Consider the following 24,082-nt stretch of genomic DNA (forward strand, 5'->3'; position numbering starts at 1 on the left):
GCTGGACAAACATTCTACTAACTGACCTACAACATCCCCAGCCCATGACCAAATATTCATAGACATTTTTGCTCAAAAATAGAACCCACTATTATTGAATAGTATAAATTGCTTCCTAGTTCTCTTGAGTATACAATGGAGTCAATTTCAAAAATAAAACTGAAGAATTGCAATGAGATTTGTGCCACATATGGTTACGATAATGTCACCATCTTGGGAACATAAAATATACACGTGTTCAATAAATGAGAGCATGTGATACCATCTCACATACAGGAAACTGTCAATTATTTTTCAGAGAATAACATTTTCCAGAGATGAGGAGAAAATACCTACCTTTTAATGGATCCCCCAAAAAATCATGTCATCGAATGATACAGAATAGCAATTGGGAAAATGAGCCACTTCTTGTCATTGTGAAATTCTAAGACACACTGTCTCCTGATGCCACAGTCAGTGCACAGCGTGTTCCCTTAACAGTCACGCCGTCTACAGCCGTGACACCACACAAAGCAGGACCTGGACTGCAAGCGTTAGATTTAAATTCAGTATGAAACTGAATACGAAGCCAAGGAAATTAAATGTCATGATCTACAGGAAATCGCTACTTTAAGAACAGCGTGCTTCTGAGGGCGGCAGTCTCACGGAAGACAGATGCGGTAAAAGAGGAGCTACACCTTTACCGTCTAAAGGACTACTTCCCAAAAGCTTCTGTTTTGAACACCAGGCTTGGCATCGCAATCACATTCAATTATAAACAGAAAACTAACTGAGCAGATTCAGAAAAACTGTTGTAAATCACTTTGTCATGCATCCACACACTTCCTTAAACACACAACCACCACCCAAGTACACGTCTACACACTAATTCTTCAACGTCAAATTCTCACAACACCTGAAACTTGTCTCTCTGAGGATCTGAAAATGTCACAACACCGGCTGCCTGCTTGTGAAATTCCTGCTTCTGACCACCGGTGTATGGCCTGAAGTCTTCAGGAAGGTGATACAAATCTGCTGGCTCGCGTTTACTTGGAGGGCTATAGCCACTTCCGCCCTCATCTCCGGCTTCTCCGGAATGGTACCCAAGATGCAGGTCTTCAGCTTTACCTCGATTTTCTTCCCAGCCATTGCCACACTGTTCTCCAAAATATAAGGCCAGTACAGTCCTATTAGTCAACAAGAGTAAAAAGCACTGAGATCTACCCACCCCGCAGCAACACTGTGCTCACAACGACACTTACATTCACAAGGTGAGATTTGGGCAGTATGTCACGCTCAATCCAGTTCCTCTCCAGTTCCTCAGAAAGATGCAGTCTTGAAAAAAAAAATCCCACTTTAGAGCTATACTCTACCATATTTGGCCAGAAATAACACAAAGAAACCCAAAATTCTCGTATTTATTTTTCCTCCAACCTTAACCCAAAAGCTTCACAAACCAGTCTAAAGTTTACATTATCATCAGCAGAGAATCAAAGGAAGGTTTATGGAGGGGATAAACAAGAGGAGGTGATTCCAGGTCCTTACTCTCCGGCTCTGCCATCCACGCTGCAGTCAGAATCGTGGCGCTCAGGAGAGGAGAGGTCATCATCCAGCATGTCGTGAGGGAGGTCTGTGAGGAGCTGCTGCAACTGAGTCAGGAGAGTCACATCAGGACCCCGCTGCCCGACACACCAGACACTACCCACAGCGGCCCTGCAGCCGATGCCTGACTGTACACAGAGATTTCCTACTCCTCCACTTAATGAGCTTCTTAAATTGCACACAAATCATGTTGAGGAGAGGGGACAGCATGACAGCAGGACTAACGACTTTTCCTACAAGGGTGTCGGGTTTATATGCACACATCACAGCTGATGGATGCAGAGCAAACCCTAAATCACTGCAGCCACTCGCAGTGTCGGGTTCCACAGAGCACACCTGCCTTTCAGGACCCCACCTCCCAGAATCAAGGAGGTGACAATGAGATGTCCCCCAGGGAATCTGAGTGGCCAGATGGGCTCTGACAGGTGATGGGAACGGCAGCAACAGCAATGGCCTAGGAGCCCGTAAGCTCTGCTAATGGGCTAGCGACTCTCTAGGGGGCGGATCTCTGCTCTGAACAGATGCAAAAGCATACACTAAAATGAACAAAACAAGGCTAATTTCAATATCAATATGCAACTGCAGACTGACAGGAATCGTGGGAGGGAAAGATGGACGACCCAGACGACATATCCATCTTTCCAGGCCCCGCGCCTCTGTGGTTTAAAAGTCCAGTATTAAGCAGACTATAAGTTTTGCTTTGTTGAAATTTAATGAATTATAAATCCCTTCAAAACAACACAAGATGACATAATCATGATCAGTTGTTAAACACTGGGTTCAGGGCTTTCTTTCCAAGGAACTCACCTCTTTTTCCCTTTCATAGTCTTCTTTGTCAAACTCTTCATCTTCATTTTGTGTCTGCAGTGCTACACTGCCAAACTCCAACGACATGGTCCTCCTGGGGGTGGAGGGAGAACTGTCACTCCCAAAACAGTCATATGACAACAATGCATAGCAAAGAAAAAGGGCAAAGAATCATTGAAACAGTGACCAGGCTTCCCAAGTGGCTAGAAGGTACTTACATCAGTAAGATGTCTGCAAACAAAAACTCAGAACGCTAACTAGAAAGTCCAAACATAGCAATCTTAAGAATCAGCTCAAGTGGAAGCCTCAAGTCTATGCACTGAACACACACAGTAAAGGTCCTGGAGACTCTGCTCTATGCTCTGAATTCCACAAATACAAACTTCATGTTTTCCAAAAAAGCAACTCCTAAGTTCTGAGCTAGTGATTGTTACCCAGAAACTGTTTACACACCAACAAGCTTAGGGTTCCAGGACTCCCTTTTCAGCAATCACGGTCTGGCAAAATACCACAAGGACAGACTGTGGGCTATGCTAGCATAAGGCTCCAGAGAAGCTAGACAGGCTTCTGGTTATTTAATTATAAACAAGGACCTAATGTCCCCAAATTCTAAATTATTGAACAATTCTGAACAAAAGAAAAAAAAAGGTAAGTATGTGCTACCAAAGGCGTGGCTAAGACTGTCTTCAATCTAGGCTCCTCCCACCAGGGACGTGTACTTCCGTGTGTGGTCTGACCACAGGTCATTCACGACAACTTCCAGACTGTAAAAAGTCATTAAACCGAGTCACATAAGAAGCATTTGGACCCAGCAACTCAAGTGCATTTTGCCATAAAGAATAACCCCCTTTTGGTAACAGTTGCAAACTACATCACAAACTTCATAACTGTTAACCCCCTTTATCATATTTAAGACACCCTGTATTATACGATGTAGTCCCATTTGCACACTGAGAAAAAGAGACCAATTCAATTATGACACAACACTACTTTTAAAACACAGATTATTTTATAGCTGTTAAAATGTGAACCCAAAATTTGGGGTTTTTAACCAGACATCACTGGGGGATGAAAGCCTGTCTCTCCCAGGGCCCTGCTGGAACTCTCTTGTATACATCATAAAATAGAGATTAGAATATGGTAACCTAAGCCAGCTGATGTGGTGAAGGGAAGACACTACTCTTACATCTCTGGGTTCAGGTCATTGCTCCAAGCAGACATCATGCCTAGACAGAGTCTCAGACGATGGAAACAGAGATATCCTTCAATCTATCACTGTAAAGACGTGGGGCAAAGCTGAGCCTGGAGAGTCGGCTCAGTGGTCAATAGCACTTGTTCCTTCAGCAGAGGACCCAGGATCCGTTCCCAGTATCTACATGATATCTGTATCTTCAGTTCCAGGAGACAGGAGGCCCATTTCTGTCCTCCACAGACCCTGAGCATGCAAGTGATGCCGCAATAACCTTGCAGGCAAAAGACCCATGCACATAAAATAAAAATACATTTTTTAAAACTGTATAACACAAAAACCATCAGTCGTGAGCCAAACAGTATGTATCACAGAATATATTAACAAAGTCAAGAGTGCCAGGTGGTGGTGGCACACACCTTTAATCCCAGCACTTAGGAGGCAGAGGTAGGCAGATCTCTGTGAGTTCAAGGCCAGTCTGAGTAAGTTTCAGGAGGTGGGGGGGGGGGTGGGGAGGCAGCTAAACAAGGAAACCCTATCTCAAAAACAAAGTCAAGGAATAAAATTACAAAAATTGTAAAACTACTTACAAAACACCTAATCAAAAGTAAAGTATCAAAAAGCATTTTTCCAAGAAAATGAGATGATAACTTAAGATGGGAAAATAGCACAAGAATTCATTTTAGAAAGAAATATAAATGCTCATTTAACAAGTCTAAGCTCAAGCTTGGGAGAAGGCTCAGTGCATCAAAATTCTTGGCATTTGAGTTTGAACACCAAGTTCAAATCCTCAGACCCCACATTACAGCCAGACACAGCACAGGCGTCTGTAATTCCAGCTTCAGAGACTGTCCAGAAGGTCATGGACCAACTAGCATGCCCCACACACTAGAACAGCGACAGAGACTGTCTCAAACAAGGCGGCAATCAAGGACTGACACCAGAGGCTGTCCTCTGACCTCTACACACATGGCATGACACCAGCACAGCCATATTTACACATATAAATACACACAGATACACACATACATCTCATACACATAGCAACATACAAAAACAGAGGTTAAGTCCATGAAGAAGTCAGCAAGTTTAGTGTAAGTAATAAAGCGCCATCTTCAACTACGGCATTGAAAACAGTCACACAACACTGACCATGTTTTTCACGGCTTAATAAACTGCTGGTGAAATATGACCAGATAATCATGTTGAAAAGCATCAATACAAAATGAACATGTGCCCTCGTAAAACTGCCTCTGGGTGAATATGGCAAAATCATGCATTAGTATAAACAATGATTTACTCCTGTATTTGACCAGAGGGCTGACCACTTAAAAAAAAAAAAAATCGAAGAATAGACTACATGGATTGTGTGCTTTTTAAAATACAGCTACTTGGTTAACATTTTCATTCTAGCCAGGGAACTTTTTCTAACCCCAGTTACAAGAATATAAAAAGCATGTCCAGACTCAGATTAGACAGACCTCTGACCCAGCACTCATTCTCTCGTCAGTATTATCCCTGGTAGTTGTCTGGTCGTCATCAACCCCCAACACACACACACACACACACACACACACACACACACGACACACAATGCGGGTGCTAAGAAATGAACACACATCCTCTGACAAGAGCACTGACAAGCTCTTAACCACTGAACCGTCTCCAGCAGCAGTAGAAAGGACCTTTAGATAGACCTTAAAGGATGCAATATGTTGTAAGCAATTAGCACTGAAGGTCCTCATTCAAAAACCTGGACTCCGGCAGCTGTGCAATCTTAAACTGCTTCCATTTCTTTACTAATGAAACAGGGTAAAAAACAGCGTGGGTGTGGGAAAGGAGTGGCTGTAACTGCCTGTGGGAAAGTTGACGTCTCCGAGATGAGGGCCCCGCCCTCCTCTAAACGCTTGCTCCATCAAAAGTCCATTCTGCGCCCTTCCAGAGCGCTCGTCTTATTACTCTTTGCTTGTGGCTTCAAACTTCAGCCTTTACATAAAAAACAGTCGCGTATTATGAAGCTATAAGGTGAGATTCAGCTTAAGTCAGACCAAAAGTCCTAACTACTACAAGGGTAAGTGCCCTGGGCGTTAGGAACCCGCACCCGCACGCTAGCTCACACGCTAGCTTCTCTCACAGAATGGAAACAGCCAAAACTCAACAGGTTGTTTCAGACACTTTCAAGTGTTGTTCGGATACAAAGGACACGGAGAAGCAACTTGGTGGAGTAGGCAAACAGCCGTAGACAGAAATGATGACAACCTCTGGCGATTCGTGGACCGATAACAGCTTGTACAAACCAGGGTGGGCAGAGGACAGCAACCCGAAAATACAGAAAGCTCCCTCCACCTAGTGTACTCACTCACGCAGCACCCTTACCAAAGAGCTGGGCCCGGCGCCCAGGAACCTGGGGGGCGCACGGGTCTGCGGGTGCAGTGCTGGGGCCGAGGGCCGGGCAGGGAGCCAGCGTGCACAGTCGCCCCGGTGCAGAAGACTCGAAGGCGGCTCCCAATCCTGCAGCAGTCCGCCCGGCCGTGAGGCTGCAGTCACCGAAGCGCCCTCCAGCAACCCGCTACCCCTACTTCCAGCCTGAGAGCACCTTCCCGGTACAACCTAGCCCGCGAACCCCGCCACTCGATGAGCAGCCACCTCCTCCAATCGCCGCCGCCGTTTGATGGGCCGGCCGACTGGGCGGAGCGACAGGGCGGAAGACCCGCCCCCCACATGGTCGGTTGAGAGGTCGTCCGCAGTTGCCAGAGCGCGGCTGTTCGAAGAGAGCGCCAGTAGCGGCGGGAAGCTTCCCGGAGTCCCATTGGAGAAGTCGTAGGCCAATCACAAAAGCCCTCTGAGAGGGCGGGCTTACGGTTGCCTAGATACGACGGAGCGTTTGCCCGTCCAGAGGTAGACGATGATTGTTAAATTTGGCCTTATATTCAGCCCTGACTTGTTTAAATTTGTGTTTCTTTACTGATAAGATTGTACCTGCTCTCTGGTGCCGCTTCACTACGTACTTGAATTCCCTCGGATGTTAGCCTATCGTTAAATCCCATTATAGCATTGAACTTGGAAGTCATAACCACACTGAATAAATCTCATTTTTGCTTTCCACGTTTGTCTCCCTTGATTTGCTTATTGAGGAGGGTGGCTGGATCTATCATGGACACAGGTTGTAGCCCCTGAGTTCTGTTGCAATTACGGTCTCTGACTTCTTTTGTAAGAAGGGATGAATATCAAGAACTTTGCAGTGTAGATTACCACATCCTTGTAAACCTTGCACCGCGTGGAGTAAAATACTGGCCCAAGGCCTTCCAAATGTGCCTAGTTTTGCTCTGCCAACAGCCATCCCATCCTTGAAATGCCTGCGGCGACCCCTCAGCGGGGCATCTGATACCGGATGAGAGCGTGCGGCGACCCCTCAGCGGGGCATCTGATGCCGGATGAGAGCGTGACCCAGAGAAACGATGCAATCCCAAGACTGACCTTCCCATGGTAGCGGGGCATCTGATACCGGATGAGAGCCTGACCCAGAGAAACGATGCAATCCCAAGACTGACCTTCCCATGGTCTCCTGGGTCGCTGCGTGTAGCCTGTGCTGCTTTTCAGTTCCATTGCCCCTCCTTCACCGCTCAGCCTCGGGACACACTTCACTTAGCGGAACTGGATTTGGCTATATACAAACACGCACACACACACACACACACACACACACACACACACACACACACAGTGTGCATACCTGCTCCAAGAGAAGATGGATCTCTTTTCTGTTGTAGTCAGATATTACAGGTCTGTTTCACTCAGAACAATATGAACATCTTGGAGGTATTTCGTAAGCATTTATCATCACGCTTCATGGCCCATGCTCGGCACTCAGAACAACCGTGTTATTGGGGAATTCATGAAGGAATGAGCAAATAAAGGAAGCTACTGGGTCCAGAAAAGATCAGTGAAAGGTATTTGGGTAAATGGCATTTATTGGAGGTGAATCAAGGTTAGCTGCCAGTTATAATGAGACTTGGGCACACTTCACAATCAAACTGCGTCTGGTGTCCCAGGCTGCGGTGCACAGGGAAATGCTGTAGCAAAGATGGCAAGACAAGAGGAATAGCTTGCTCTTTGTTGAGATGTGTACTTTTCCTTCCAGAATTTCTGTCCCCTAGGGTACTCAATCAAGAGCTGCCATGAAGTTCTGTTGGGTCCACCTGCCTTTGTGTGTCCTCATGCAAGCAGGTGTAACTTTCCCAGCTCCTGCTCATGCTTTGCTTTTGGATGCTGGCCAGAACCCACATCTGTTTTCCCTGGGACTTGGAGCGTTTCCACTCTTTCTCTCAAGCTCCCCTCCCCACCATCTGGCTGCCGGTCCACCGTATAGTTGGCCTGTACTCCAACTTAACTCAACTACCATTGGCTTTTTCTCCTCCTCTGGGCAGCTACAGAGATTTACAGTTTGCCTGCCCTGGGGCTTTTCTTTGACCTCTCCTACAATTGTCCTCAAGCTTCTGTTTGAGTTCTTTCTTAGATTCTGTTACTAAGGAGACTAAGAACCCCAGGAGGGGGACCCTGCTTTCCCTGGAATCCCTCTGCTGCGCCCTGGGAAGCCAACCTTTAAGAAAAGATCAACAAGCTCCCTCACTCTGCCTTCAGGTTACCTCAGTCAGTGAAGAAACCCAACAGATCAGGGGTAGAGCAGGCAAAAAGCAGGTTATTAATGCTCTTGGCTAGTCCTCTCCTCTGCACCACCAGGATCAGCTGTGACCCCCAGCCCACCCCAGGACCATTCACAGCCCCTGCATGCAGCCATCAGCTCTCCTCTGGGCTCTGTAACTGCTCTCACCCTCTCCCTTCTACTAACCCTAGAGCACTGTATTCTATCGCGGTTTCTCTCTACTTTAAGCAAATCTTAAATACCCCTTATTAATCTCTCCTCACATTACCCAGTTCGAAGGAGCCATCTGTTTCTGCCAAGACGCTGATCCACCACACATACGCTAACATTTCCAAGTCCCAAATACCAGACTTATATTGTCAGTTGTCAGAAAGCAATAATCATTTATTTTTTTTAGAAAAGTCATTTACAGATATTTATAGGCAAATGAACCACCGTTTTAAAATAGAGGTTGAGATTATGAGATTAAAACAGCATGCAGACATCTCTTGCATCTTTCGGGCGTGTGAATGGTGTCTTTAGTACCTGCAAGTGCAGTACTGGCTTCCCCAGCTACGGCACCACGTGAGTCCAGTGCTGGCTGCCCACATGTGCTGCTCACACCATCAGTGCGCCCTACATCTGGAACTCCCGGACCCCCAGTCTGTGTTCATCAGCTGGAAGGAGACCACAGTCCTGTCCTGCCTCTGATGCAGGTTGCCTACACGTTCCTAGCACTACACTGATCATTCTATGAAGAAAGATGATGAAGACCTAGATACGGGGGAAATCAATGAAATGTACACCGTTTCCTAGCTGGGGGAAGGAAGCCTATGTGAGAAGTCAATGGCAGCGGAAATCAAACGGTGAGCTGTTACACGAAAACATCAGGCTTCACTGGACTGGATTTCTGATGATTTTTATCCAAAAGAACTATCCCATATTGTACTTAAAACTTACCAAATATATCATAATCGCAAAGGTTAGGTTGCATCTACTTAGCCAAAATTAAGTGGTATTGAGATAACTATCCAGAAAACTCGGGATTAATCTCTGTCTGTCTGTCTGTCTCTCTTTCTGTCTCTCTCTCCCTCCCTCTTTCAGTAATGACCATGTCTTCATGTCTTTATATGCAAATGCAAGTAAGAACTGACTGAAACATTTCTGCTATTACTAAAACAACCAGATCATCAACGTTACCTGCTTAATACTAAAAAACTTGGGGTCAAACTACTTGAGTGGTGATTTGCTGGGACCCTTTATCAGTAGAGTATGGACACAGAAAAAAGGGAAAGTCTAAATGTTTACCCTTCACTACGCAAGCTGCTTATCAGTAGTAACTTCTAACATGGGAACAGCTATGTTAGGATGGCAACGGACCTCAGAGTGCACCTCTGAGCTCTCTCGACTCATAAACAAGAAAACTGGATTCCAGACAGGTTTAGCACCCTGCCAAGAGCCACAGTGATGACCAGTCTGAGCCTAGAGCTTCTGGGAATTCATTTCCCCACCGGTGTAACCCTTGGGCTGTGTGTGGCAGGCCTTTCCAAGCCCGTTGCCCCGTGAGTTTCCTCACACTCGGCATTTTGTCTGATCGCAGGTAGAGAGGGAGACAGGACACAGAGAGAGATGACGCTGGGATCCAGTGGCAGCCAATCAAAAGGAAAGTCTGCTATACTTAAAATTACCTCCTGTCCTCTCTGTAAGAATGGAACGAACCGTGTGGACTGAGCATGAAGGACACTGGTTTCGTTGGCCATCTTTTATAGCCATGTACTCAAAGTCAGAAATAGCCAAGAGATTTGGCCCCGTGAGCTTGTCTCATGCTGCATATGAACCGTTCAGATGGCAAAGACTGAGGAACACTGGCCGGCGAATTGGGGCCCCAACCTTTGAATCAACAAATGAGACCGAAGGAGGACACCGTCAATGGCTGTTGCTTCCATGTGTCCACAAGCATAGACGCAGCCTGAACTTGGTGTCTGTGTCATATGTACAGTGGCGGGGAACAATGCCACTAAACGGAAAACGGAGTAAAGCCAACACTGTTCATCAAAATTGCTTCCCCTTGCTTTTAGAGTAAGGAAAAACTAACTCTTTTGGCAACTGGTTCTGTAGCTATTGAACACAAAAACTCTTGGAAACTAATCTCCCCCATATGAAAATGTCCCCCAGATTATCAAGTTGAAGGCACATACCACTGCCTGAGCAGTTCAAGTTGTCTTTAGCATATGAAATTGTAGTTGTGCTTTTAATCGATGCAATGTGACCTTGAAAAGTGACCTCCGTGCACATGGATAACTCCTTTTCAAATGGATCAAAATCCTTCTTCTCTGATTTTCATATTCAGAGGGCATTTTATTAGTTCTCTATTTTATAAAAGACATAGTCCACGGTGGTCTCGGAAAGACGTTTCCCAGTCTGTGTCCTGTTTTCTCTGGAGAAAAGGTTTGTGTTGTCATTGTTCCGGAAAATAAAGGATATTCTTCCTACATGGGGCTTGGGGTTGTCATTTCTTGGAATGCAAAAGTCCTGGGTTAGTATCTTTTCTTACTGGTTGTTTAAGGCTTACTTCGCTTCCAGAAGAGATGATTGGCAAACTATTATCCATATGGTATTTGATAAGGTGGCCAATATCATCAAACACATGGTCCTTGGTCCTCACCTGGGAAAGGAAGCATAAGTATATTTGGTTGAATACTAGCAACTCTTCTGAAAGATGTAAACAATTTTTTTGGAGGGGACTATATCCCTAGAGTAGATATGTTGTAAAGAAAAGATGGTTTTTAATTCTATCTGATTGGAAGCATCACCCCAGACCCTGGCATTCATCCTTGGGGTGCCAATGGAGCAGAAAGCTCCATCTCAAGCCCCCTCCTCCTGGAATTTGCCTTGGTCCAGACTTCACCTCTGGAAAAACCCACCAAAAGCCCTGATCCCTCCCCAGGGAGGGTCAGGACCACGCCCACAGGCTCTTTAGGCTACCAGAGAAAAAGAACACTTGGTCTCAGGTTTTGCGTGGTCCCCCCATCTGTCTCTCTCTTCCCCTCACCTTGCTCTCCTGGCCACCCCGGAGCGCAGCAGTAAACGTGGGCATCTTTTATTCGGTCTAATATGGTCTGATTGGAATTATTTGCATCAGCAGAGAGGCTCCTCTTAAGATTATTCCTAACGCAATCCTCCTTAATAAACAATTTCATCATTCCCCCTTACCCTATTTATTTATTTATTTATTTATTATGTGTACAGTGTTGTCTCTGCATGTAAGCCTGCACGCCAGAAGAGGGCGCCAGATCTCATTACAGATGGTTGTGAGCCACCATGTGGACTGTTTCTATATGATTCATTTAGCATCTTAGCTTATTTGATAAATTCCAGTGACATGGTAGACAGTGTATCAGTCTTGGGAGCTGTAATTAAGTGGTACATTGTCCCTGTTTTTAAGATCTCAAAGCGTTTATAAAGGTGAGATTTTACATGGTTACTTTGTATCCTCCATCTTCAAAACATGGCTCAGAGTCTGCCCAACCTCTACCATGAACTTGAGAAAACATTTTATTTTTGTGATTATTTGTGTTTACAATTCTTTGTTTCTATGTTTTGTAAATATATAGCATATATAAATATTAAAAAAAATAAAGTATTCTGAGTTGAGAGAGACGAGAGCACACATGAAATTCCATCCGGTGGCCCTGCCAGCCGCGGCTCTGCATGGCCGCAGTTCAGTTGGGGATCTTCGGGTGGTGTCTGTCTTTTGTTTCAGCAGAGTCAACCACACTCTGTGTTCACCCCATTATTTACCCACTTCTACTTCCTGATATACTGGATGGGCCCTGCAACATTTGTATTGCAACCACAAAAACTTTTAAAAACTGTATGATTAAAATAAAAATCCATTACATGAGACATGAAGTCAACTCAACGTTCTCCAGCTGAAACTGTGCTGCTCTGAGAACCACAGCTCATTTCCCCTGGCAGTGGCAGCCGTCATTATGAAGTGGAGTCAGAGACTGGCTGGTTTTTACTTAACCAAATGCTCTCAACATCCTCGAAAACACGACGGCATGTGACAGGCTGTCCCTCACATGCTGAATAGTATTCCTTTGTATGTTTCCATCTTCTTCCTTCTCTCATCCATGAACTTTGAAATGATTTCCACTTCTTGGCTCCGGGAATATCCCTGCTGTGCGCACAAGTGGAGTTCTCCTGCAGATGGTGATTTCCATTCTTCTAGACAACTGCCCGGATGTGAGGCTGCGACTTTGCACAGCCATGATATTTTTAAGTTTCTGAGAAACTTTGAAACTGTTTTTCTGGTTTTAGGGTTGGATAATAACCAGCTTAGTAGCCTTAAGGTATCACTCACTGTGGCTCTGATTCGCAGTTCGTGTTGATTAGAAATGTTGGCTACTTTTCGCCATCTGTCACTCAACCGTGTGCTTTCTCTTCTCTGGAGAAACGGCTCATTCTGGAGAGATGTTTTGTTTTGTTTTGTGGGTTGCAGACTTTCCTTATGTGTTTTGGATATTAACTCTGTAAACTCATAGTTTGCAGACATTTGTCTCATTGTGGGGATTGACATTAAGGTCATATTAGTTTAGTGCACACCCACTGCTCCGTGTTTGCCTGCTGATGCTTGGATTCTCGCAGTCTGTTTGTTTGTTTGTTTGTTTTGGTTTGTTGGTTTTTTGGTTTTTCAAAACAGGGTTTCTCTGTGTAACAGTCCTGGCTATCCTGGAACTCACTTTGTGGACCAAGCTGGCCTTAACCTCACGAGGACCCTCCTGTTTCTGCCTCCAAAGTGCTGGCATTAAAGGTGTCGGCCACTGTTTGCCCAGTTTCTGGCAATCTTAACTAACAAATGTTAATAAGACCATTGTTATGGAAACACTCCCCTGCACTCTCTTTTGGAATTTTGTGGTTTTGTGTCTTGCAATTGAGTCTTTGACCCTTGTTAACTTTTGTTAGCAGTATAAGAATCCAGTTGCGTCCTTCTGCATGGTGTATTCAGTTTCTCAGCGGCATTTGCAGAGTTTCCTTCCTCCAGTGTTTACTTTGAGAAGATTTAGTGATCTTAAAGATCACTGACTGCACACATGAATTTAGTCCGGGGTCCATTACACTGTCCCATTGGTCTAAATGTCTGACTTTATGCCAACACTCCTATTTTGAGTAATGGAGTGCTGTGATGTGTTTTGAGATCTTCAGCATTATTATTCTGTCAAAACAAAGTGTTTTGGTTATTCAGACATCTTTGTATCAGCTGACTGTAAATTTTAGGATTTCCTGTGTCTATAAAATGCCATCAGGAGTTTTATAAGAATTATGATCGCATGTGTAGATCTCTTTGGGTAGATGAACATTTTAATGATGCTTAGTCTTCTGACCCACAAAGGAGATGTCTTTCCATTTATTTGCATCTTTTCTAGTTCCTTTCATCAGTGTTTTATAGTTCTCACTACAGAAATACTTTTGTTGTTGTTTTTTATTGGTTTTTGGTACAGGGTTTCTCTGTGTAGCCTTGGCTGTCCTAGAACTAGCTTTGTAGATGAGGCAGAGACTCTCAGAGATCCTCCTGCCTCTGCCTCCTGAGGGCTGGAATGAAAGGTTTGCACCACCACCTCCTGGCTGTATTTCTTCTTCTTGGTTGACTTTATTCCTACGTACCTTTTTGCTGTTGGTGTCATTTATTAATGTAACTGTTTTCTTCATTTCCTTCTGAATAGTTTTCATTTGTGCATAGAAACTTAACAAGTCTGTATAAACATCTGCTGTCTGCTGTGAACTCCTCTACATGGCATTTACTATGTCCTATCTATTACTATTTTTATAATTTTATTACTATTAATTTCTTCCTGTTTCCGTGTGTGTGTATGTGTGTGTGTTTCCATCATGAAGGGGTGTGAAACTCAGCCAAATGCCTTTTCTACATCCATGGAGATGATCATGCAATTTTTATTCTTCTTCCCATCTCTGATGGCTGATCTTGGTTGTCAGCTTGACCACATCTGGAATAAAACCCAAGCATTTGGGCACATCTGTGAAGGATTTTCTTGACCGGATCACTTGAGGAACAAAGGCCAACTCTATGACCTTGGTGTCCAGATAACACCTCAGAAGATGAGTTCAAATGTCCTCTCAGCCCGAGCTTGTGCAGGGCCAAGGCTCCTTCTCTAGACACCAGACATCACTCACCAGGAAAACCACTTGGCCTGGAGCCTTTCTCTGGCAGAGGTTTATTACTGACTCCACCTTCCTAGCAATTTTATTTTGTTTAGATTCTCCATTCCCTTGTGACTCAGTCCTGGGGTGTGATGTGTTTTTAGACACCTGTCCATTTTTTCTAGTTTATCCAATTTGTTGGCGTATAGCTGCGTATAGAAATCTTTTATAATCTTAATTACATGATACCCATTATAGTGCATTTCCTATTTGTATCTTAGCTAAAAGTTTGTCAGTTTTCCTAATGCTTAAAAAAGCCACAATTCTCAGTATCACTAAGAAAATCATGTTCTGTTCTCCGTGTCATTTAATTCTGCATTGCTGTGACGTGGCTATGTTAGTCACTTCTGGGGTCCACCACAACTACAGCTTTGTCCACTGAGCAGAGCCAAAAAGGCAGAAAGGCACCGTCCCCCGCGTCATGCTCCAGAGTAGCTTCAAGTTCTAACCATACCACTAGTTTTGGCTTCGTGGTCAAGGACAAGTTAACACTTAGCCCTGACCTCTACGGAATAAAACATATGGATGCAGAGTGTGACCTCTCCTCTACTGAATACAACGTGCAGACGCAGAGTGTGACGTATAACGAGAACACAGGCTTACCTTGCCTTCAGGGTCCACCAAGAGGAGGTGCTTTCCCTGACCACCCTGTAGTCCGCTCAGCACAAACTGACCAGGAGACGTTATACTCTCTCGAACCAGAAAGTCCCCATCCTTCACCAAGAGTCTCTCTGCTGCCCCCCTGCTCAGCCTGCCATGGAAGCATTCTTCCTTCTGCAGCTGCTGCTTTATGTGTGACAAAGAGCGAGAGCTCACAGGCTGGGCCGTGGCTCCCGGCTGCACGGTCTCTGGTGCCTCTAAAACAATCAGAAGGAAAAGACGTCACAAAGTAGCCCTCATGAGTCCCTTCTCCTCCCTTCTGTGTTCAGAGCCCTGTTTAAACCCCACCGTAGAACATACATCCTGCCTGACAAGTCTAAGTTAGGGTTGAGTTTAAAGCTTGTCATTCGTTGCCTTCTGTTACTGGGAAAGGTTACCAGGCACAAGAGTGTCTCTCCATCGGTAGGATGTGAAATCAGCCCGAGAACTGCTTCTCTAACTGTGGAAAGGGGCTTTTCTTTTCCAGGGGCTTCTTTTGGATTATATCCATTTTTTTTTACATTTAGCCTTTCTTTCTTTCTTTTTCTCTTCTTCTTCTTCTTCTTCTTTTGTTTTTTGTTTGTGTGTGTGTGTGTGTGTGTGTGTGTGTGTGTGTGTGTTTTGGTTTTTTGAGACAGGGTTTCTCTGTGTGGTCCTGGCTATCCTAGAACTCCCTCTGTAAACCACACTGGCCTCACACTCAGATACCCACCTGCCTCTGTTTCCCAAGTGCTGGGATTAAAGGTGTGTGCTTCCACCACCCAGCTCATTTTCATTTTTATGGTAGTTTATAAGTTGCTATATTTATAAATTTACTGCACCTAGGCATTCTTCTGGGCAAACATTTTAGCTTAGCATTGTTAAATGGCCCCACTGTGGTCAGTACCATTCACCTGTCTGAACTGCAGAAGTGAGGCGAGGAAACAAAGTATCAGTGGAGCTCGGTCTAGAGCAGCTTCCCAGGGTCCTAGACACAGTGTTGTCCCAGGCCGGGGAGTTGCTCAGCCATTCAAGGCTAGGCTTCAGCCAAAGATAGAAGAAAGGGCTGTCCCAGACTGGGAGCATCGCAAATGAGAGCACAGCACATCCGGTGAGCCCAGTGCTGCTGTGGCTCATGGCAATAGTAATGACTGTGTGGTTCTCATTTATTAAACAGGCTCTTCTTACAGACTTTACATCATTCGTGTTATTTTATTTTCAAAATTAGACAGGTCCCCAAATTGGATTTTTGTTACATATTCAAAGCCACACTGTTAATGTTGTAGATCTGGGATTTGAAACAAGGACCATCTGACTACAAAGCCTGGGTTTTTTGGTTTTTTTTAAGTCAGACTCCAAGCACTGATGTTGGATGAAAAAAACCTTCCCATTTTCCAAATGTTCAAGACAGGGTTTCTCTGCATAACAGTCCTGGCTGTCCTGGACAGTACTGCCAGGACAATGATGTACACCATCTCCTAGACACAGCACACTTAGACTGAGCAAGTTTGAGACAAACCTATACAACTCAGTGAGACCTTGCTTGCCTCAAAGCAAAACAAATGGGCTCCGAGGTTAAAAACAGTTCCTATGACCCACAAGCTGGCTCACAACTACCTCTATCTCTAGTTCCACAGGACCTGGCTCCCTCTTCTGGTCACAATGGGCACTACATGCTTGTGATGTACTTAAGTGGGGGGGGGGGCAGTTAACTATGACCCAACCCTAATATATAATATATGTATACAATTAAAATAAAGCTTTTTAAAATCCACCAATAATAACTATATCAATCTTTATGATGGAATTTTGGTAAAAGTCACATATTTGATGGCAAATTAACAAAGCAAATGACTCACGGAAACCAGCACTGTGTTTTGAAATGCAAAGGATCTTTTGCATAGAAACCACTCTTTATTTCACTAACACAAAGGAACGTTTACAGGCCCTCTGGGAGGGTCTCAGCAAACTGTGCAGCTTCTATTCCACCAAGCTGTGTAGTTGTTGATAGCCCAAGTCCCCTGTCAGTGTGCTGGAGCCCTGCCCTACTTAAGAAAGTCTATGTGCATAGGACAGTTAGAGTTAGCACCACAAACATATCTTGTAAAAAATTTTTCAGTCTAAAGCTAATGACTGGAAAGAATGCTCCCCCACAAATCATCATCCCTTCCACTAGTGCCAGAAAGGGCCTGGGGAAATGTGTCCAGACAGTGAGTAATACTTGTAGTTGGCCTTGGTGCTGCCTGTTCTTGGACACGATGGAAAACTAATGAGCAGCCCTGCGTGTGTTTGTATCAGAGACAGGCTCCACACGAGTGCAGAGCAATACATGCAGGCATGCATCATGTCAGGGGCATGCTTCGCACAAGCGTGAGGCAATGCATGCAGCCATGCATGGTGAGGGTGCAGGCAGCTGGCAGCGGTGTGCGCTTTTGGTTTGCTCTGAGACTGTGGACGACTTTTGGACAAGGACAAAACAAAGGAAAAGAGACATTATATCATCTTGAAGAGAGTCCACAGTCCGCGGGCCAGCCTGGGGATGCAGACATTGTTTTCTCACATGGGTCCAGATTAGGACAAGGACAAGACACCGCGTGCCGAGTAATTGTCAATGTTCTCTTAGCTCAGATTCTGTTAGAAGCAAACTACACGAGAGATTTTCCAGTTCATTTTAACTTTAAAAGTTATGTATGTTCGTTTGTTTTAATTTGGGAAAAGACCAGCCTTGGTCTTGTCACCAGCTATCATGGCTCAAGGCTGTGGGGCAGTACTTGCGACCTTGTTCCTGTGTGACAGCTGACTCTAAGTGGGCTGTGTGCTTACAATGCACAGTGCACAAGCTCGCTTGTTCTGGAACAGAAGGGCGGGTGCAAAGGGGAGTGCTCATTGTGAGGATGGGCAGGGGGTAATAGGCCCTAAGAATGCACGAAGAGGAAGAGGAGGAAATTGTCCACGTCTGGAGTGATGGGTACAGAGTCGGGCTTGGAAGGAGGGTTTTTCATTTCTCAATTAGTCCATTCCTTATTATTTGTGTTTGTGAACATCTACATAACTTTTGAATTTTAAAAATGTCTAATAAAATGCATGCAAAGGTCAGGACAGTCCCATAACTCAGGATACAACTGGAAGGTGCAAATTCTGAGGAGACCATCAAGTGGGAGGGGAATTTTTCATCTTCTGAACTCACCCTACTCCCCCTCGGCACATGACCTCGCAGCCTGTGGCCGAGGACCCAGAGTGTGGCCGGTTCTGGCCACTCAACAGAAAGTTGCTGTGATGTGGATTAGTGGAAACAAGCCGTCGCCCCTGCAGGAGACACAGTGTCTCCTTTCCAACAAGCCTCGGTCCACAACAGTCTCACCTCACGTGGGTTTTGGATAAAAGATACAGGGCGGGCATATTTTGTTAACACTGCCCTCATGCCCAATGGCGCTTTAATTCAGACTTGACTGATGTGTTTATACACCTGTCTTTTCTCATGAGGGTACTTCACAGTTTACTTTGACTTAGAAACACTACACATTACTTTAGTACCAGTGCTTGGAGACCATTTTAAACAGTGAAACCATCAAACAAAAGGGGACAACAAAAATGTAAAGAAATGGTGCCCAATGTACCACAGAAGGACACTTAAGGTTTCTGTTTGTTCTGTCTTCATTTTGTGTGGCTAGGTAGCCCAGGCTGTCCCCAGACTCACTATGTAGCCCAGTGTGGTCTTGAACTCTTGTGACCCCCAGCTCAGCCTCCCACGTGTTGGAACTACACCACTATACTTGGCTTAAACTAGTGCTTAGAGCATGAAAACCAGAATGAGGTAGAGGTTTCCCTTGCTGACGTCAGCCGGGAACGTGGACCTTAGGCTGAGAGTTTCTGTGGCTTATGCATGTCTACAAATCACAGTCAAAGCACCCTGAGTGTTGATTTGAGGGCACTACTAACTCTCCCTGAGTTACTGTAACTTCCCTACTATAACCCTGTAAATACCAAGAAAGGACACAAGGCTGTATGACAGGAATTTACCTGTGTTGTTGAAAGAAGAGCACACCTTCATAAAGTGCTTAAAAATTTGTTAGAAAATTCTGACCAAAAAAATGTTAAACATAGATGAGAGGTTAAGATGGTACCCCAAGGCCAGGCATGGTGGCTATGGTTCTAATCTCAGCACTCAGAAGGCAGAGGCAGGTGGATCTCTGAGTTTAAGGCCAGCCTGGTCTACATAGTGAGACCCTGTCTAACAAGAATAATAATAATAATAATAATAATAATAATTAATATAAATATAAAGAGAAAAAATATTTTCAATATAAAGGAAGACTCGTGTGCCTGTTAAGAAAATTATAAAGCTATGTTGATTTAGGACATGGTACTGAGTACAGTGGTATAGAACAGGGGGCTGCCAACAGAGAAAGTGTACCAAGCAGCCCAGAAATACATGCACATACACAGGACCTTAATATCACAGAGCGGCAACAGGGGAGAAAGAAGTTTTTAATCAATGGCGTTTGGAAAGCTGATTCACATAACATTAAACTAGACTCACTATCTCATATAAAGTATAAAGGGTCAAGAGGTAATAAATTATAAAGCCTATAAAAGATGATACAATAGAAGCTAATCAAAAGGACATATGTTGGAAACAGTGAAGATAAAAATAGAGGCCAATCAAATAGAAAACAAAACAAAAAGCCAGATGCTTCAGCAAGATTGGTGAAACCAACAAACCTAACGAAGGCCCACTCAAATCACAAGAACACAGCCGGAGAGAGGAGCCATTACCGGAGATCCACAGGACAATGAAGCGACAACAGAAGGATACTCTGTACCAAAGTTTCTGAAGAAACAGCATCGCCAAGAAAATCACATGCCTCCTTGTTATGTGTTTTGGCTCCCGAAACAAACTTCCAACTCATGCCACGGCAACGTGAAACAGGCTGGAAGAGGTGGAGACTCCAGAGACAGCCGCTGGTCTAGGCGGACACGTGGAGGGTGATGGCAGAAACAAACGAGGAGCACCGCACAGACCACAGACGCCGATGCACAAGAGTCGTCTCACAAAAGCGAGCCAGGCTTGAAGCAAATGGTCCTGGCTCTGGCTCGGAAGGACTCCTAGTGACCGCTGTCCCTTTGCAAGTGTGAGCTTTCGGGCAGTTGTGAGGGAAGGCAGTTGGGCAGGTGACAAGGACGGCCATTGGATGCTGTGTACCATGTTGCTGGAGTACCACTTGGCTGTTTGAGAGGCAGGTATACAGCGGCAGAGACAGCTGGTTGCCCACAGGTGATGTCCTCCCCGCCACCACACTCCCAAACCAGACAGAGTAACTTCCAGTTTCCCTTATACAGGGGTGTGGCCATGTGTCTGGGTTCCACAACGGCACGTGAAGAAATGAATGTCTTCCGGTGAGAAGAAGTGACGTCTGCCACTTTGGGTGACATTCTTTAAAGGAATATTCACACTACCCTTGCCTCTCCTGTCACTGCCTAAATACAAAGAAGGACCTTGAACCAGCCAGGGAAGACAGATGTTCTGCCTAGTCCTGGCCCTGTGCCACCAACACATAAACAAGTAGGTAGAAATAAATAAGCCAGTCCATCTTATGCTTCAGTATCTGGGAGCTTCCTTTGCTATGGATGTTTATATTGATTACAGCAGAGTTAGAGAACGACCCCACCAGTGCCAGTAAGAGCTGAGGCTTCGTGAGGACACCTCCTGTTTGCAGTGCGGTGGGGTGGAGCGAGGATCCCTGCTAGTCAGGACTCCGTGTGCATGCGCACATGTGTGTGTCTCTGTGTGAGTGTGTGTGTGCATGTGTATGTGTGTATGCATGTGTGTGTGTGTGCGTGCGTGTGTGCGTGTGTGTGTGTGTGTGTGTGTGTGTGTGCTTGGCTTTGTCCTAGGGCTAGGAGGGTTTTTCAAGAAGGGGAAACAGGAGGAACAATTAAAGAGAAAAGCTGAAGATCTATTTAAGGCATTTTATAGAAAAAAAAAGTAAAAAAAAATTTTCCACTGCTCTAACTCATCATAAGATTTTCTTCAACTGACATTTTTAAATGCATTTGAACTTGGGTTTTATTTTGAGGGGAGGAACGGCAAGCTGGCATTAATCCTTAGGGATTAATCCTCAAAGGCCCAGGAGGCTGTGCACATTGAATCCTAATAGGAAACTAAGATCGAGAGAGCATTAGGAAAAGGGCTGGCAGCGATGCAGGCAGAAGGGAGAGGTTAAAGATAAAACCACTGAGGTCAGAATGAGGCAAGCTTGCTCTCAGCTGTTAGCAGGGATTCATTTGGGATTAACTCGGCCACTTCTATTATTTCTTTGTCTAGAACAAAAGGCCAGATCTACTCAGGTTTCTTGGAGGCCATCTCTGTAACAAATATTGCCTTTATCCACAGAGGCCTGCTCACTCTGGGCAACCACTTGGACTCTCTGCAGCAACTGGAAATGAATATCTTGTCACCACCCAACAGCACTCCCTCTGCCCGGACAGAGGTGCTCCCCCTTTACCCACTCTACCCTGGCCCAGCAGTCAGCTTCCAGATGACCAGCCCTTTGGGGGCTACCTCAGCAGCCAAAGGCTTGCCCTGCCTCAGGCGGCCCACATCCAGACAGATTCTTGGGGCTAGAGAGACCACTTCACTTGGGCCCTGTGTGGGACAACGCTGACAGAACACACAGGTGCTGTGTGGAGTTGGCCAAAGCTCTCACAGGCCTGGGTTGTGTCCCTCCTTCCCCTCTGTCCAGTCATATTCTCTTCCTCACGGTGCCCAGAGACCTGAAACGCCAACCTCTGCCTCAGCACCTGCTTCTAGAGAATGAGCCCGGGTGGACTGCGTGAGAAGAACGATCTCACTTTTCTGCCAAAAGAGAGAGCACCTGTCACATGGCTGACAATGTTGAAGGTCAGGCCCAACAAAGCCTTTGAAAAGTCACTCAACAGCCGCCCTAGCTAAAGAGCTGAACTTTCAGTAGCTGTGAGGAAACATCCTGCCTCCTCAAGGATTGCTTCCCAAGCTTCGGAGCAGGTCAACTTCGGTGTCACACCAATCCCCGAGCCCAGTATTTTGTGGGAAATGTTTATTTCTCAAAAGATTTTAGGCTTTGGGCTCGTTTAGCGTTTATTTATCTGGGTTCCTACTTAAGCACTCACCACCCCAAGAAAGTCGGGAGAGAAAGCGGTTGCTCACCTCACTGTCTCTGACCACAGATGAAGTGTATGGTAGGAGAGAAGAGCATCTCAGGTCAGAGCTGTAGAGGTGCCTTAGCAAGGGGTTTCAGGTGATTAAAGTTAGCATTGCCACCAAATAGGACAGAAATTGTGGCCGATGCTTTTCTTGCAAAGACACAGAAACAGGATTACCAGCTGGCTTTGAGAGCCCTTCCTTGACACACCAGAGGGTCAAAAGAAATGGAAGTAAATTCAGTGTTGAAAGAATTATTTAAAAACCATGCACCAAGTCCTTAAAATCCGTAGCATGTCCACAAAGATCTGATTTGTCGTTAGCTACAGCGAAGGACAAGTCAAGAATTAGCAGGGAAAGGCACTTGCCTGAAACCTCACATGCAAGGGCAATACCCAGACTCACAAAGTGAAGAGAGAGAATCCGCTCCTGAAGACTGTCCTCAGTGCCTTTTCATGTATTTGTGCGTGTGTGAACACACAAAAATAAATAAATGTAATTTAAAAATTTTTTTAAAGAAATCTTCTTAACTCCCCAAAGATGAAGCCAAGGAAATAATCTTCTATGCATAGTGGTCCCTCAAAAGATAACGTTCAAGTCTTGTCTGTCTTATTCAGCAAAAGGGTCTCTTCAGATATAACCAAATTAAGGATCTTATGCAATCACCTCATCTCACCCAAATGCAGAGACTTGTCCTGTCGGGCAAAGAGAAGGGAGCCACAGGAAGCAGAGAGTCTGAGGTCGATACAGAGACTGGAGTTTCTGTAAGCCAAGCATTGTCATTTACCAGTTCACTGCAGACACAAGGACAGGGGCACTAGGCAGATTGTTCGGGTCACCAAGAGAAGTCAGGGCTGCCAACAGCTTGATTTGGACATGTGACCTTCATAACCAGGAGAACTGGGAGCTGCTGTTCTCAGATGCCAAGTGTATGGTTGCCACAATACTAGGATGCTAATAATACTGGCAGTGGGAAGGCACTTACTTCCAAGATGCCATGTGCTCCCTTGAGTTGAGCTTTGATTTCCAGCGTAGCCACGGGCACTCTGAAGAGCTTGCGTATTGACATAGCAGGGGTCATCAAAGAGATCCACTCTGCAGGAGTGCTTCTTCGGCGAAACATCACCCTGCATCCCTCTCTCGCGTGGTACACCTGGAGAGGTTAGCAGTGGACAGTGAGTTATGTGTAAATCATGTCTGAACTGAGGAGCCACAGGCAGCTGTGCGTCACACAAGCCCACCCCAAACAGGGACTGACCTCCGATACTTAGGTCTTTGAGGAAGAACTACCCTCTCTCTGGCCTCTCTCTTTGCTCTGTTCCTTTGGTCAGCTGTGCTGCTGACAAAAGCACGTACAAGATAAGCAAGAAGACCTGAAAGAAATGGCCAGTAACCGCAAGGACCTGCCTAGCAAACAGCACCAGCTCAAGATGATAGTCCAGGAGGAAGGAAAGTATATCGTACTGAACTGACCATCTACCCCTAACCCCCCTTGAAGGACATGTTACTTAATACAAAGTCTTACTTCCTTTGCACTAGGTTAACTTAAAAGTAAATCAATGAATGAATCGAGTACAGTTTATTTTGGGTTGCGAGTCTAGCCGTCTCTCCAGCCCTCAAGTAGCGTTCTTAAGAACAGAAAGTCTAGTTCTCATCTCCTCTCAAAGGCTTTTCCTGCCAAGCTCAGCCTTTCACTGGTTGCTGATGTTTAGCTGTGTCTGGTAGAATGGCTTCTCCCTCATGCTAGTCCCTCCTCCCCCCTCAGCCTGCACTCTCCCACTTCCTCCCAGTCTACACACACTGTGGCCAAAGGCTCTTTAAGACTGAAAATCCAATCTCATTT

At 45.3% G+C, this 24,082-nt stretch overlaps 2 protein-coding genes across 4 annotated transcripts in view; both read right to left on the reverse strand.

Moving 5' to 3' along the window:
* Positions 1-6,162, reverse strand: part of Cep152 (centrosomal protein 152) — a 65,552-nt gene extending 59,390 nt beyond the window's left edge. For both annotated transcript variants that reach the window (XM_041678931.1, XM_041678930.1), the window contains exons 1-5: positions 5,954-6,162; positions 2,389-2,482; positions 1,525-1,628; positions 1,242-1,314; positions 896-1,135 (exon numbers count right to left, since the gene is read on the reverse strand). In XM_041678931.1, coding sequence (XP_041534865.1) covers positions 896-1,135; positions 1,242-1,314; positions 1,525-1,628; positions 2,389-2,475 — 504 coding nt within the window. In that variant the 5' untranslated portion in view covers positions 2,476-2,482; positions 5,954-6,162. The remainder of the gene's footprint in view (positions 1-895; positions 1,136-1,241; positions 1,315-1,524; positions 1,629-2,388; positions 2,483-5,953) is intronic.
* Positions 6,163-8,634: 2,472 nt separating this feature from the next.
* The window catches only part of Shc4 (SHC adaptor protein 4), a 91,631-nt gene continuing 76,183 nt past the window's right edge, over positions 8,635-24,082 (reverse strand). Inside the window, exons 10-12 of one of the 2 annotated variants that reach the window (XM_041678942.1) lie at positions 23,225-23,392; positions 15,045-15,298; positions 8,635-10,884 (exon numbers count right to left, since the gene is read on the reverse strand). In XM_041678942.1, coding sequence (XP_041534876.1) covers positions 10,729-10,884; positions 15,045-15,298; positions 23,225-23,392 — 578 coding nt within the window. In that variant the 3' untranslated portion in view covers positions 8,635-10,728. The remainder of the gene's footprint in view (positions 10,885-15,044; positions 15,299-23,224; positions 23,393-24,082) is intronic. The other variant, XM_041678943.1, reaches the window with a different exon arrangement.

Source organism: Microtus oregoni, unplaced genomic scaffold, assembly GCF_018167655.1.
Source record: "Microtus oregoni isolate MIOR12 unplaced genomic scaffold, Mior012 000031F_ref0000149, whole genome shotgun sequence".
NCBI classification, from domain to species: domain Eukaryota; kingdom Metazoa; phylum Chordata; class Mammalia; order Rodentia; family Cricetidae; genus Microtus; species Microtus oregoni.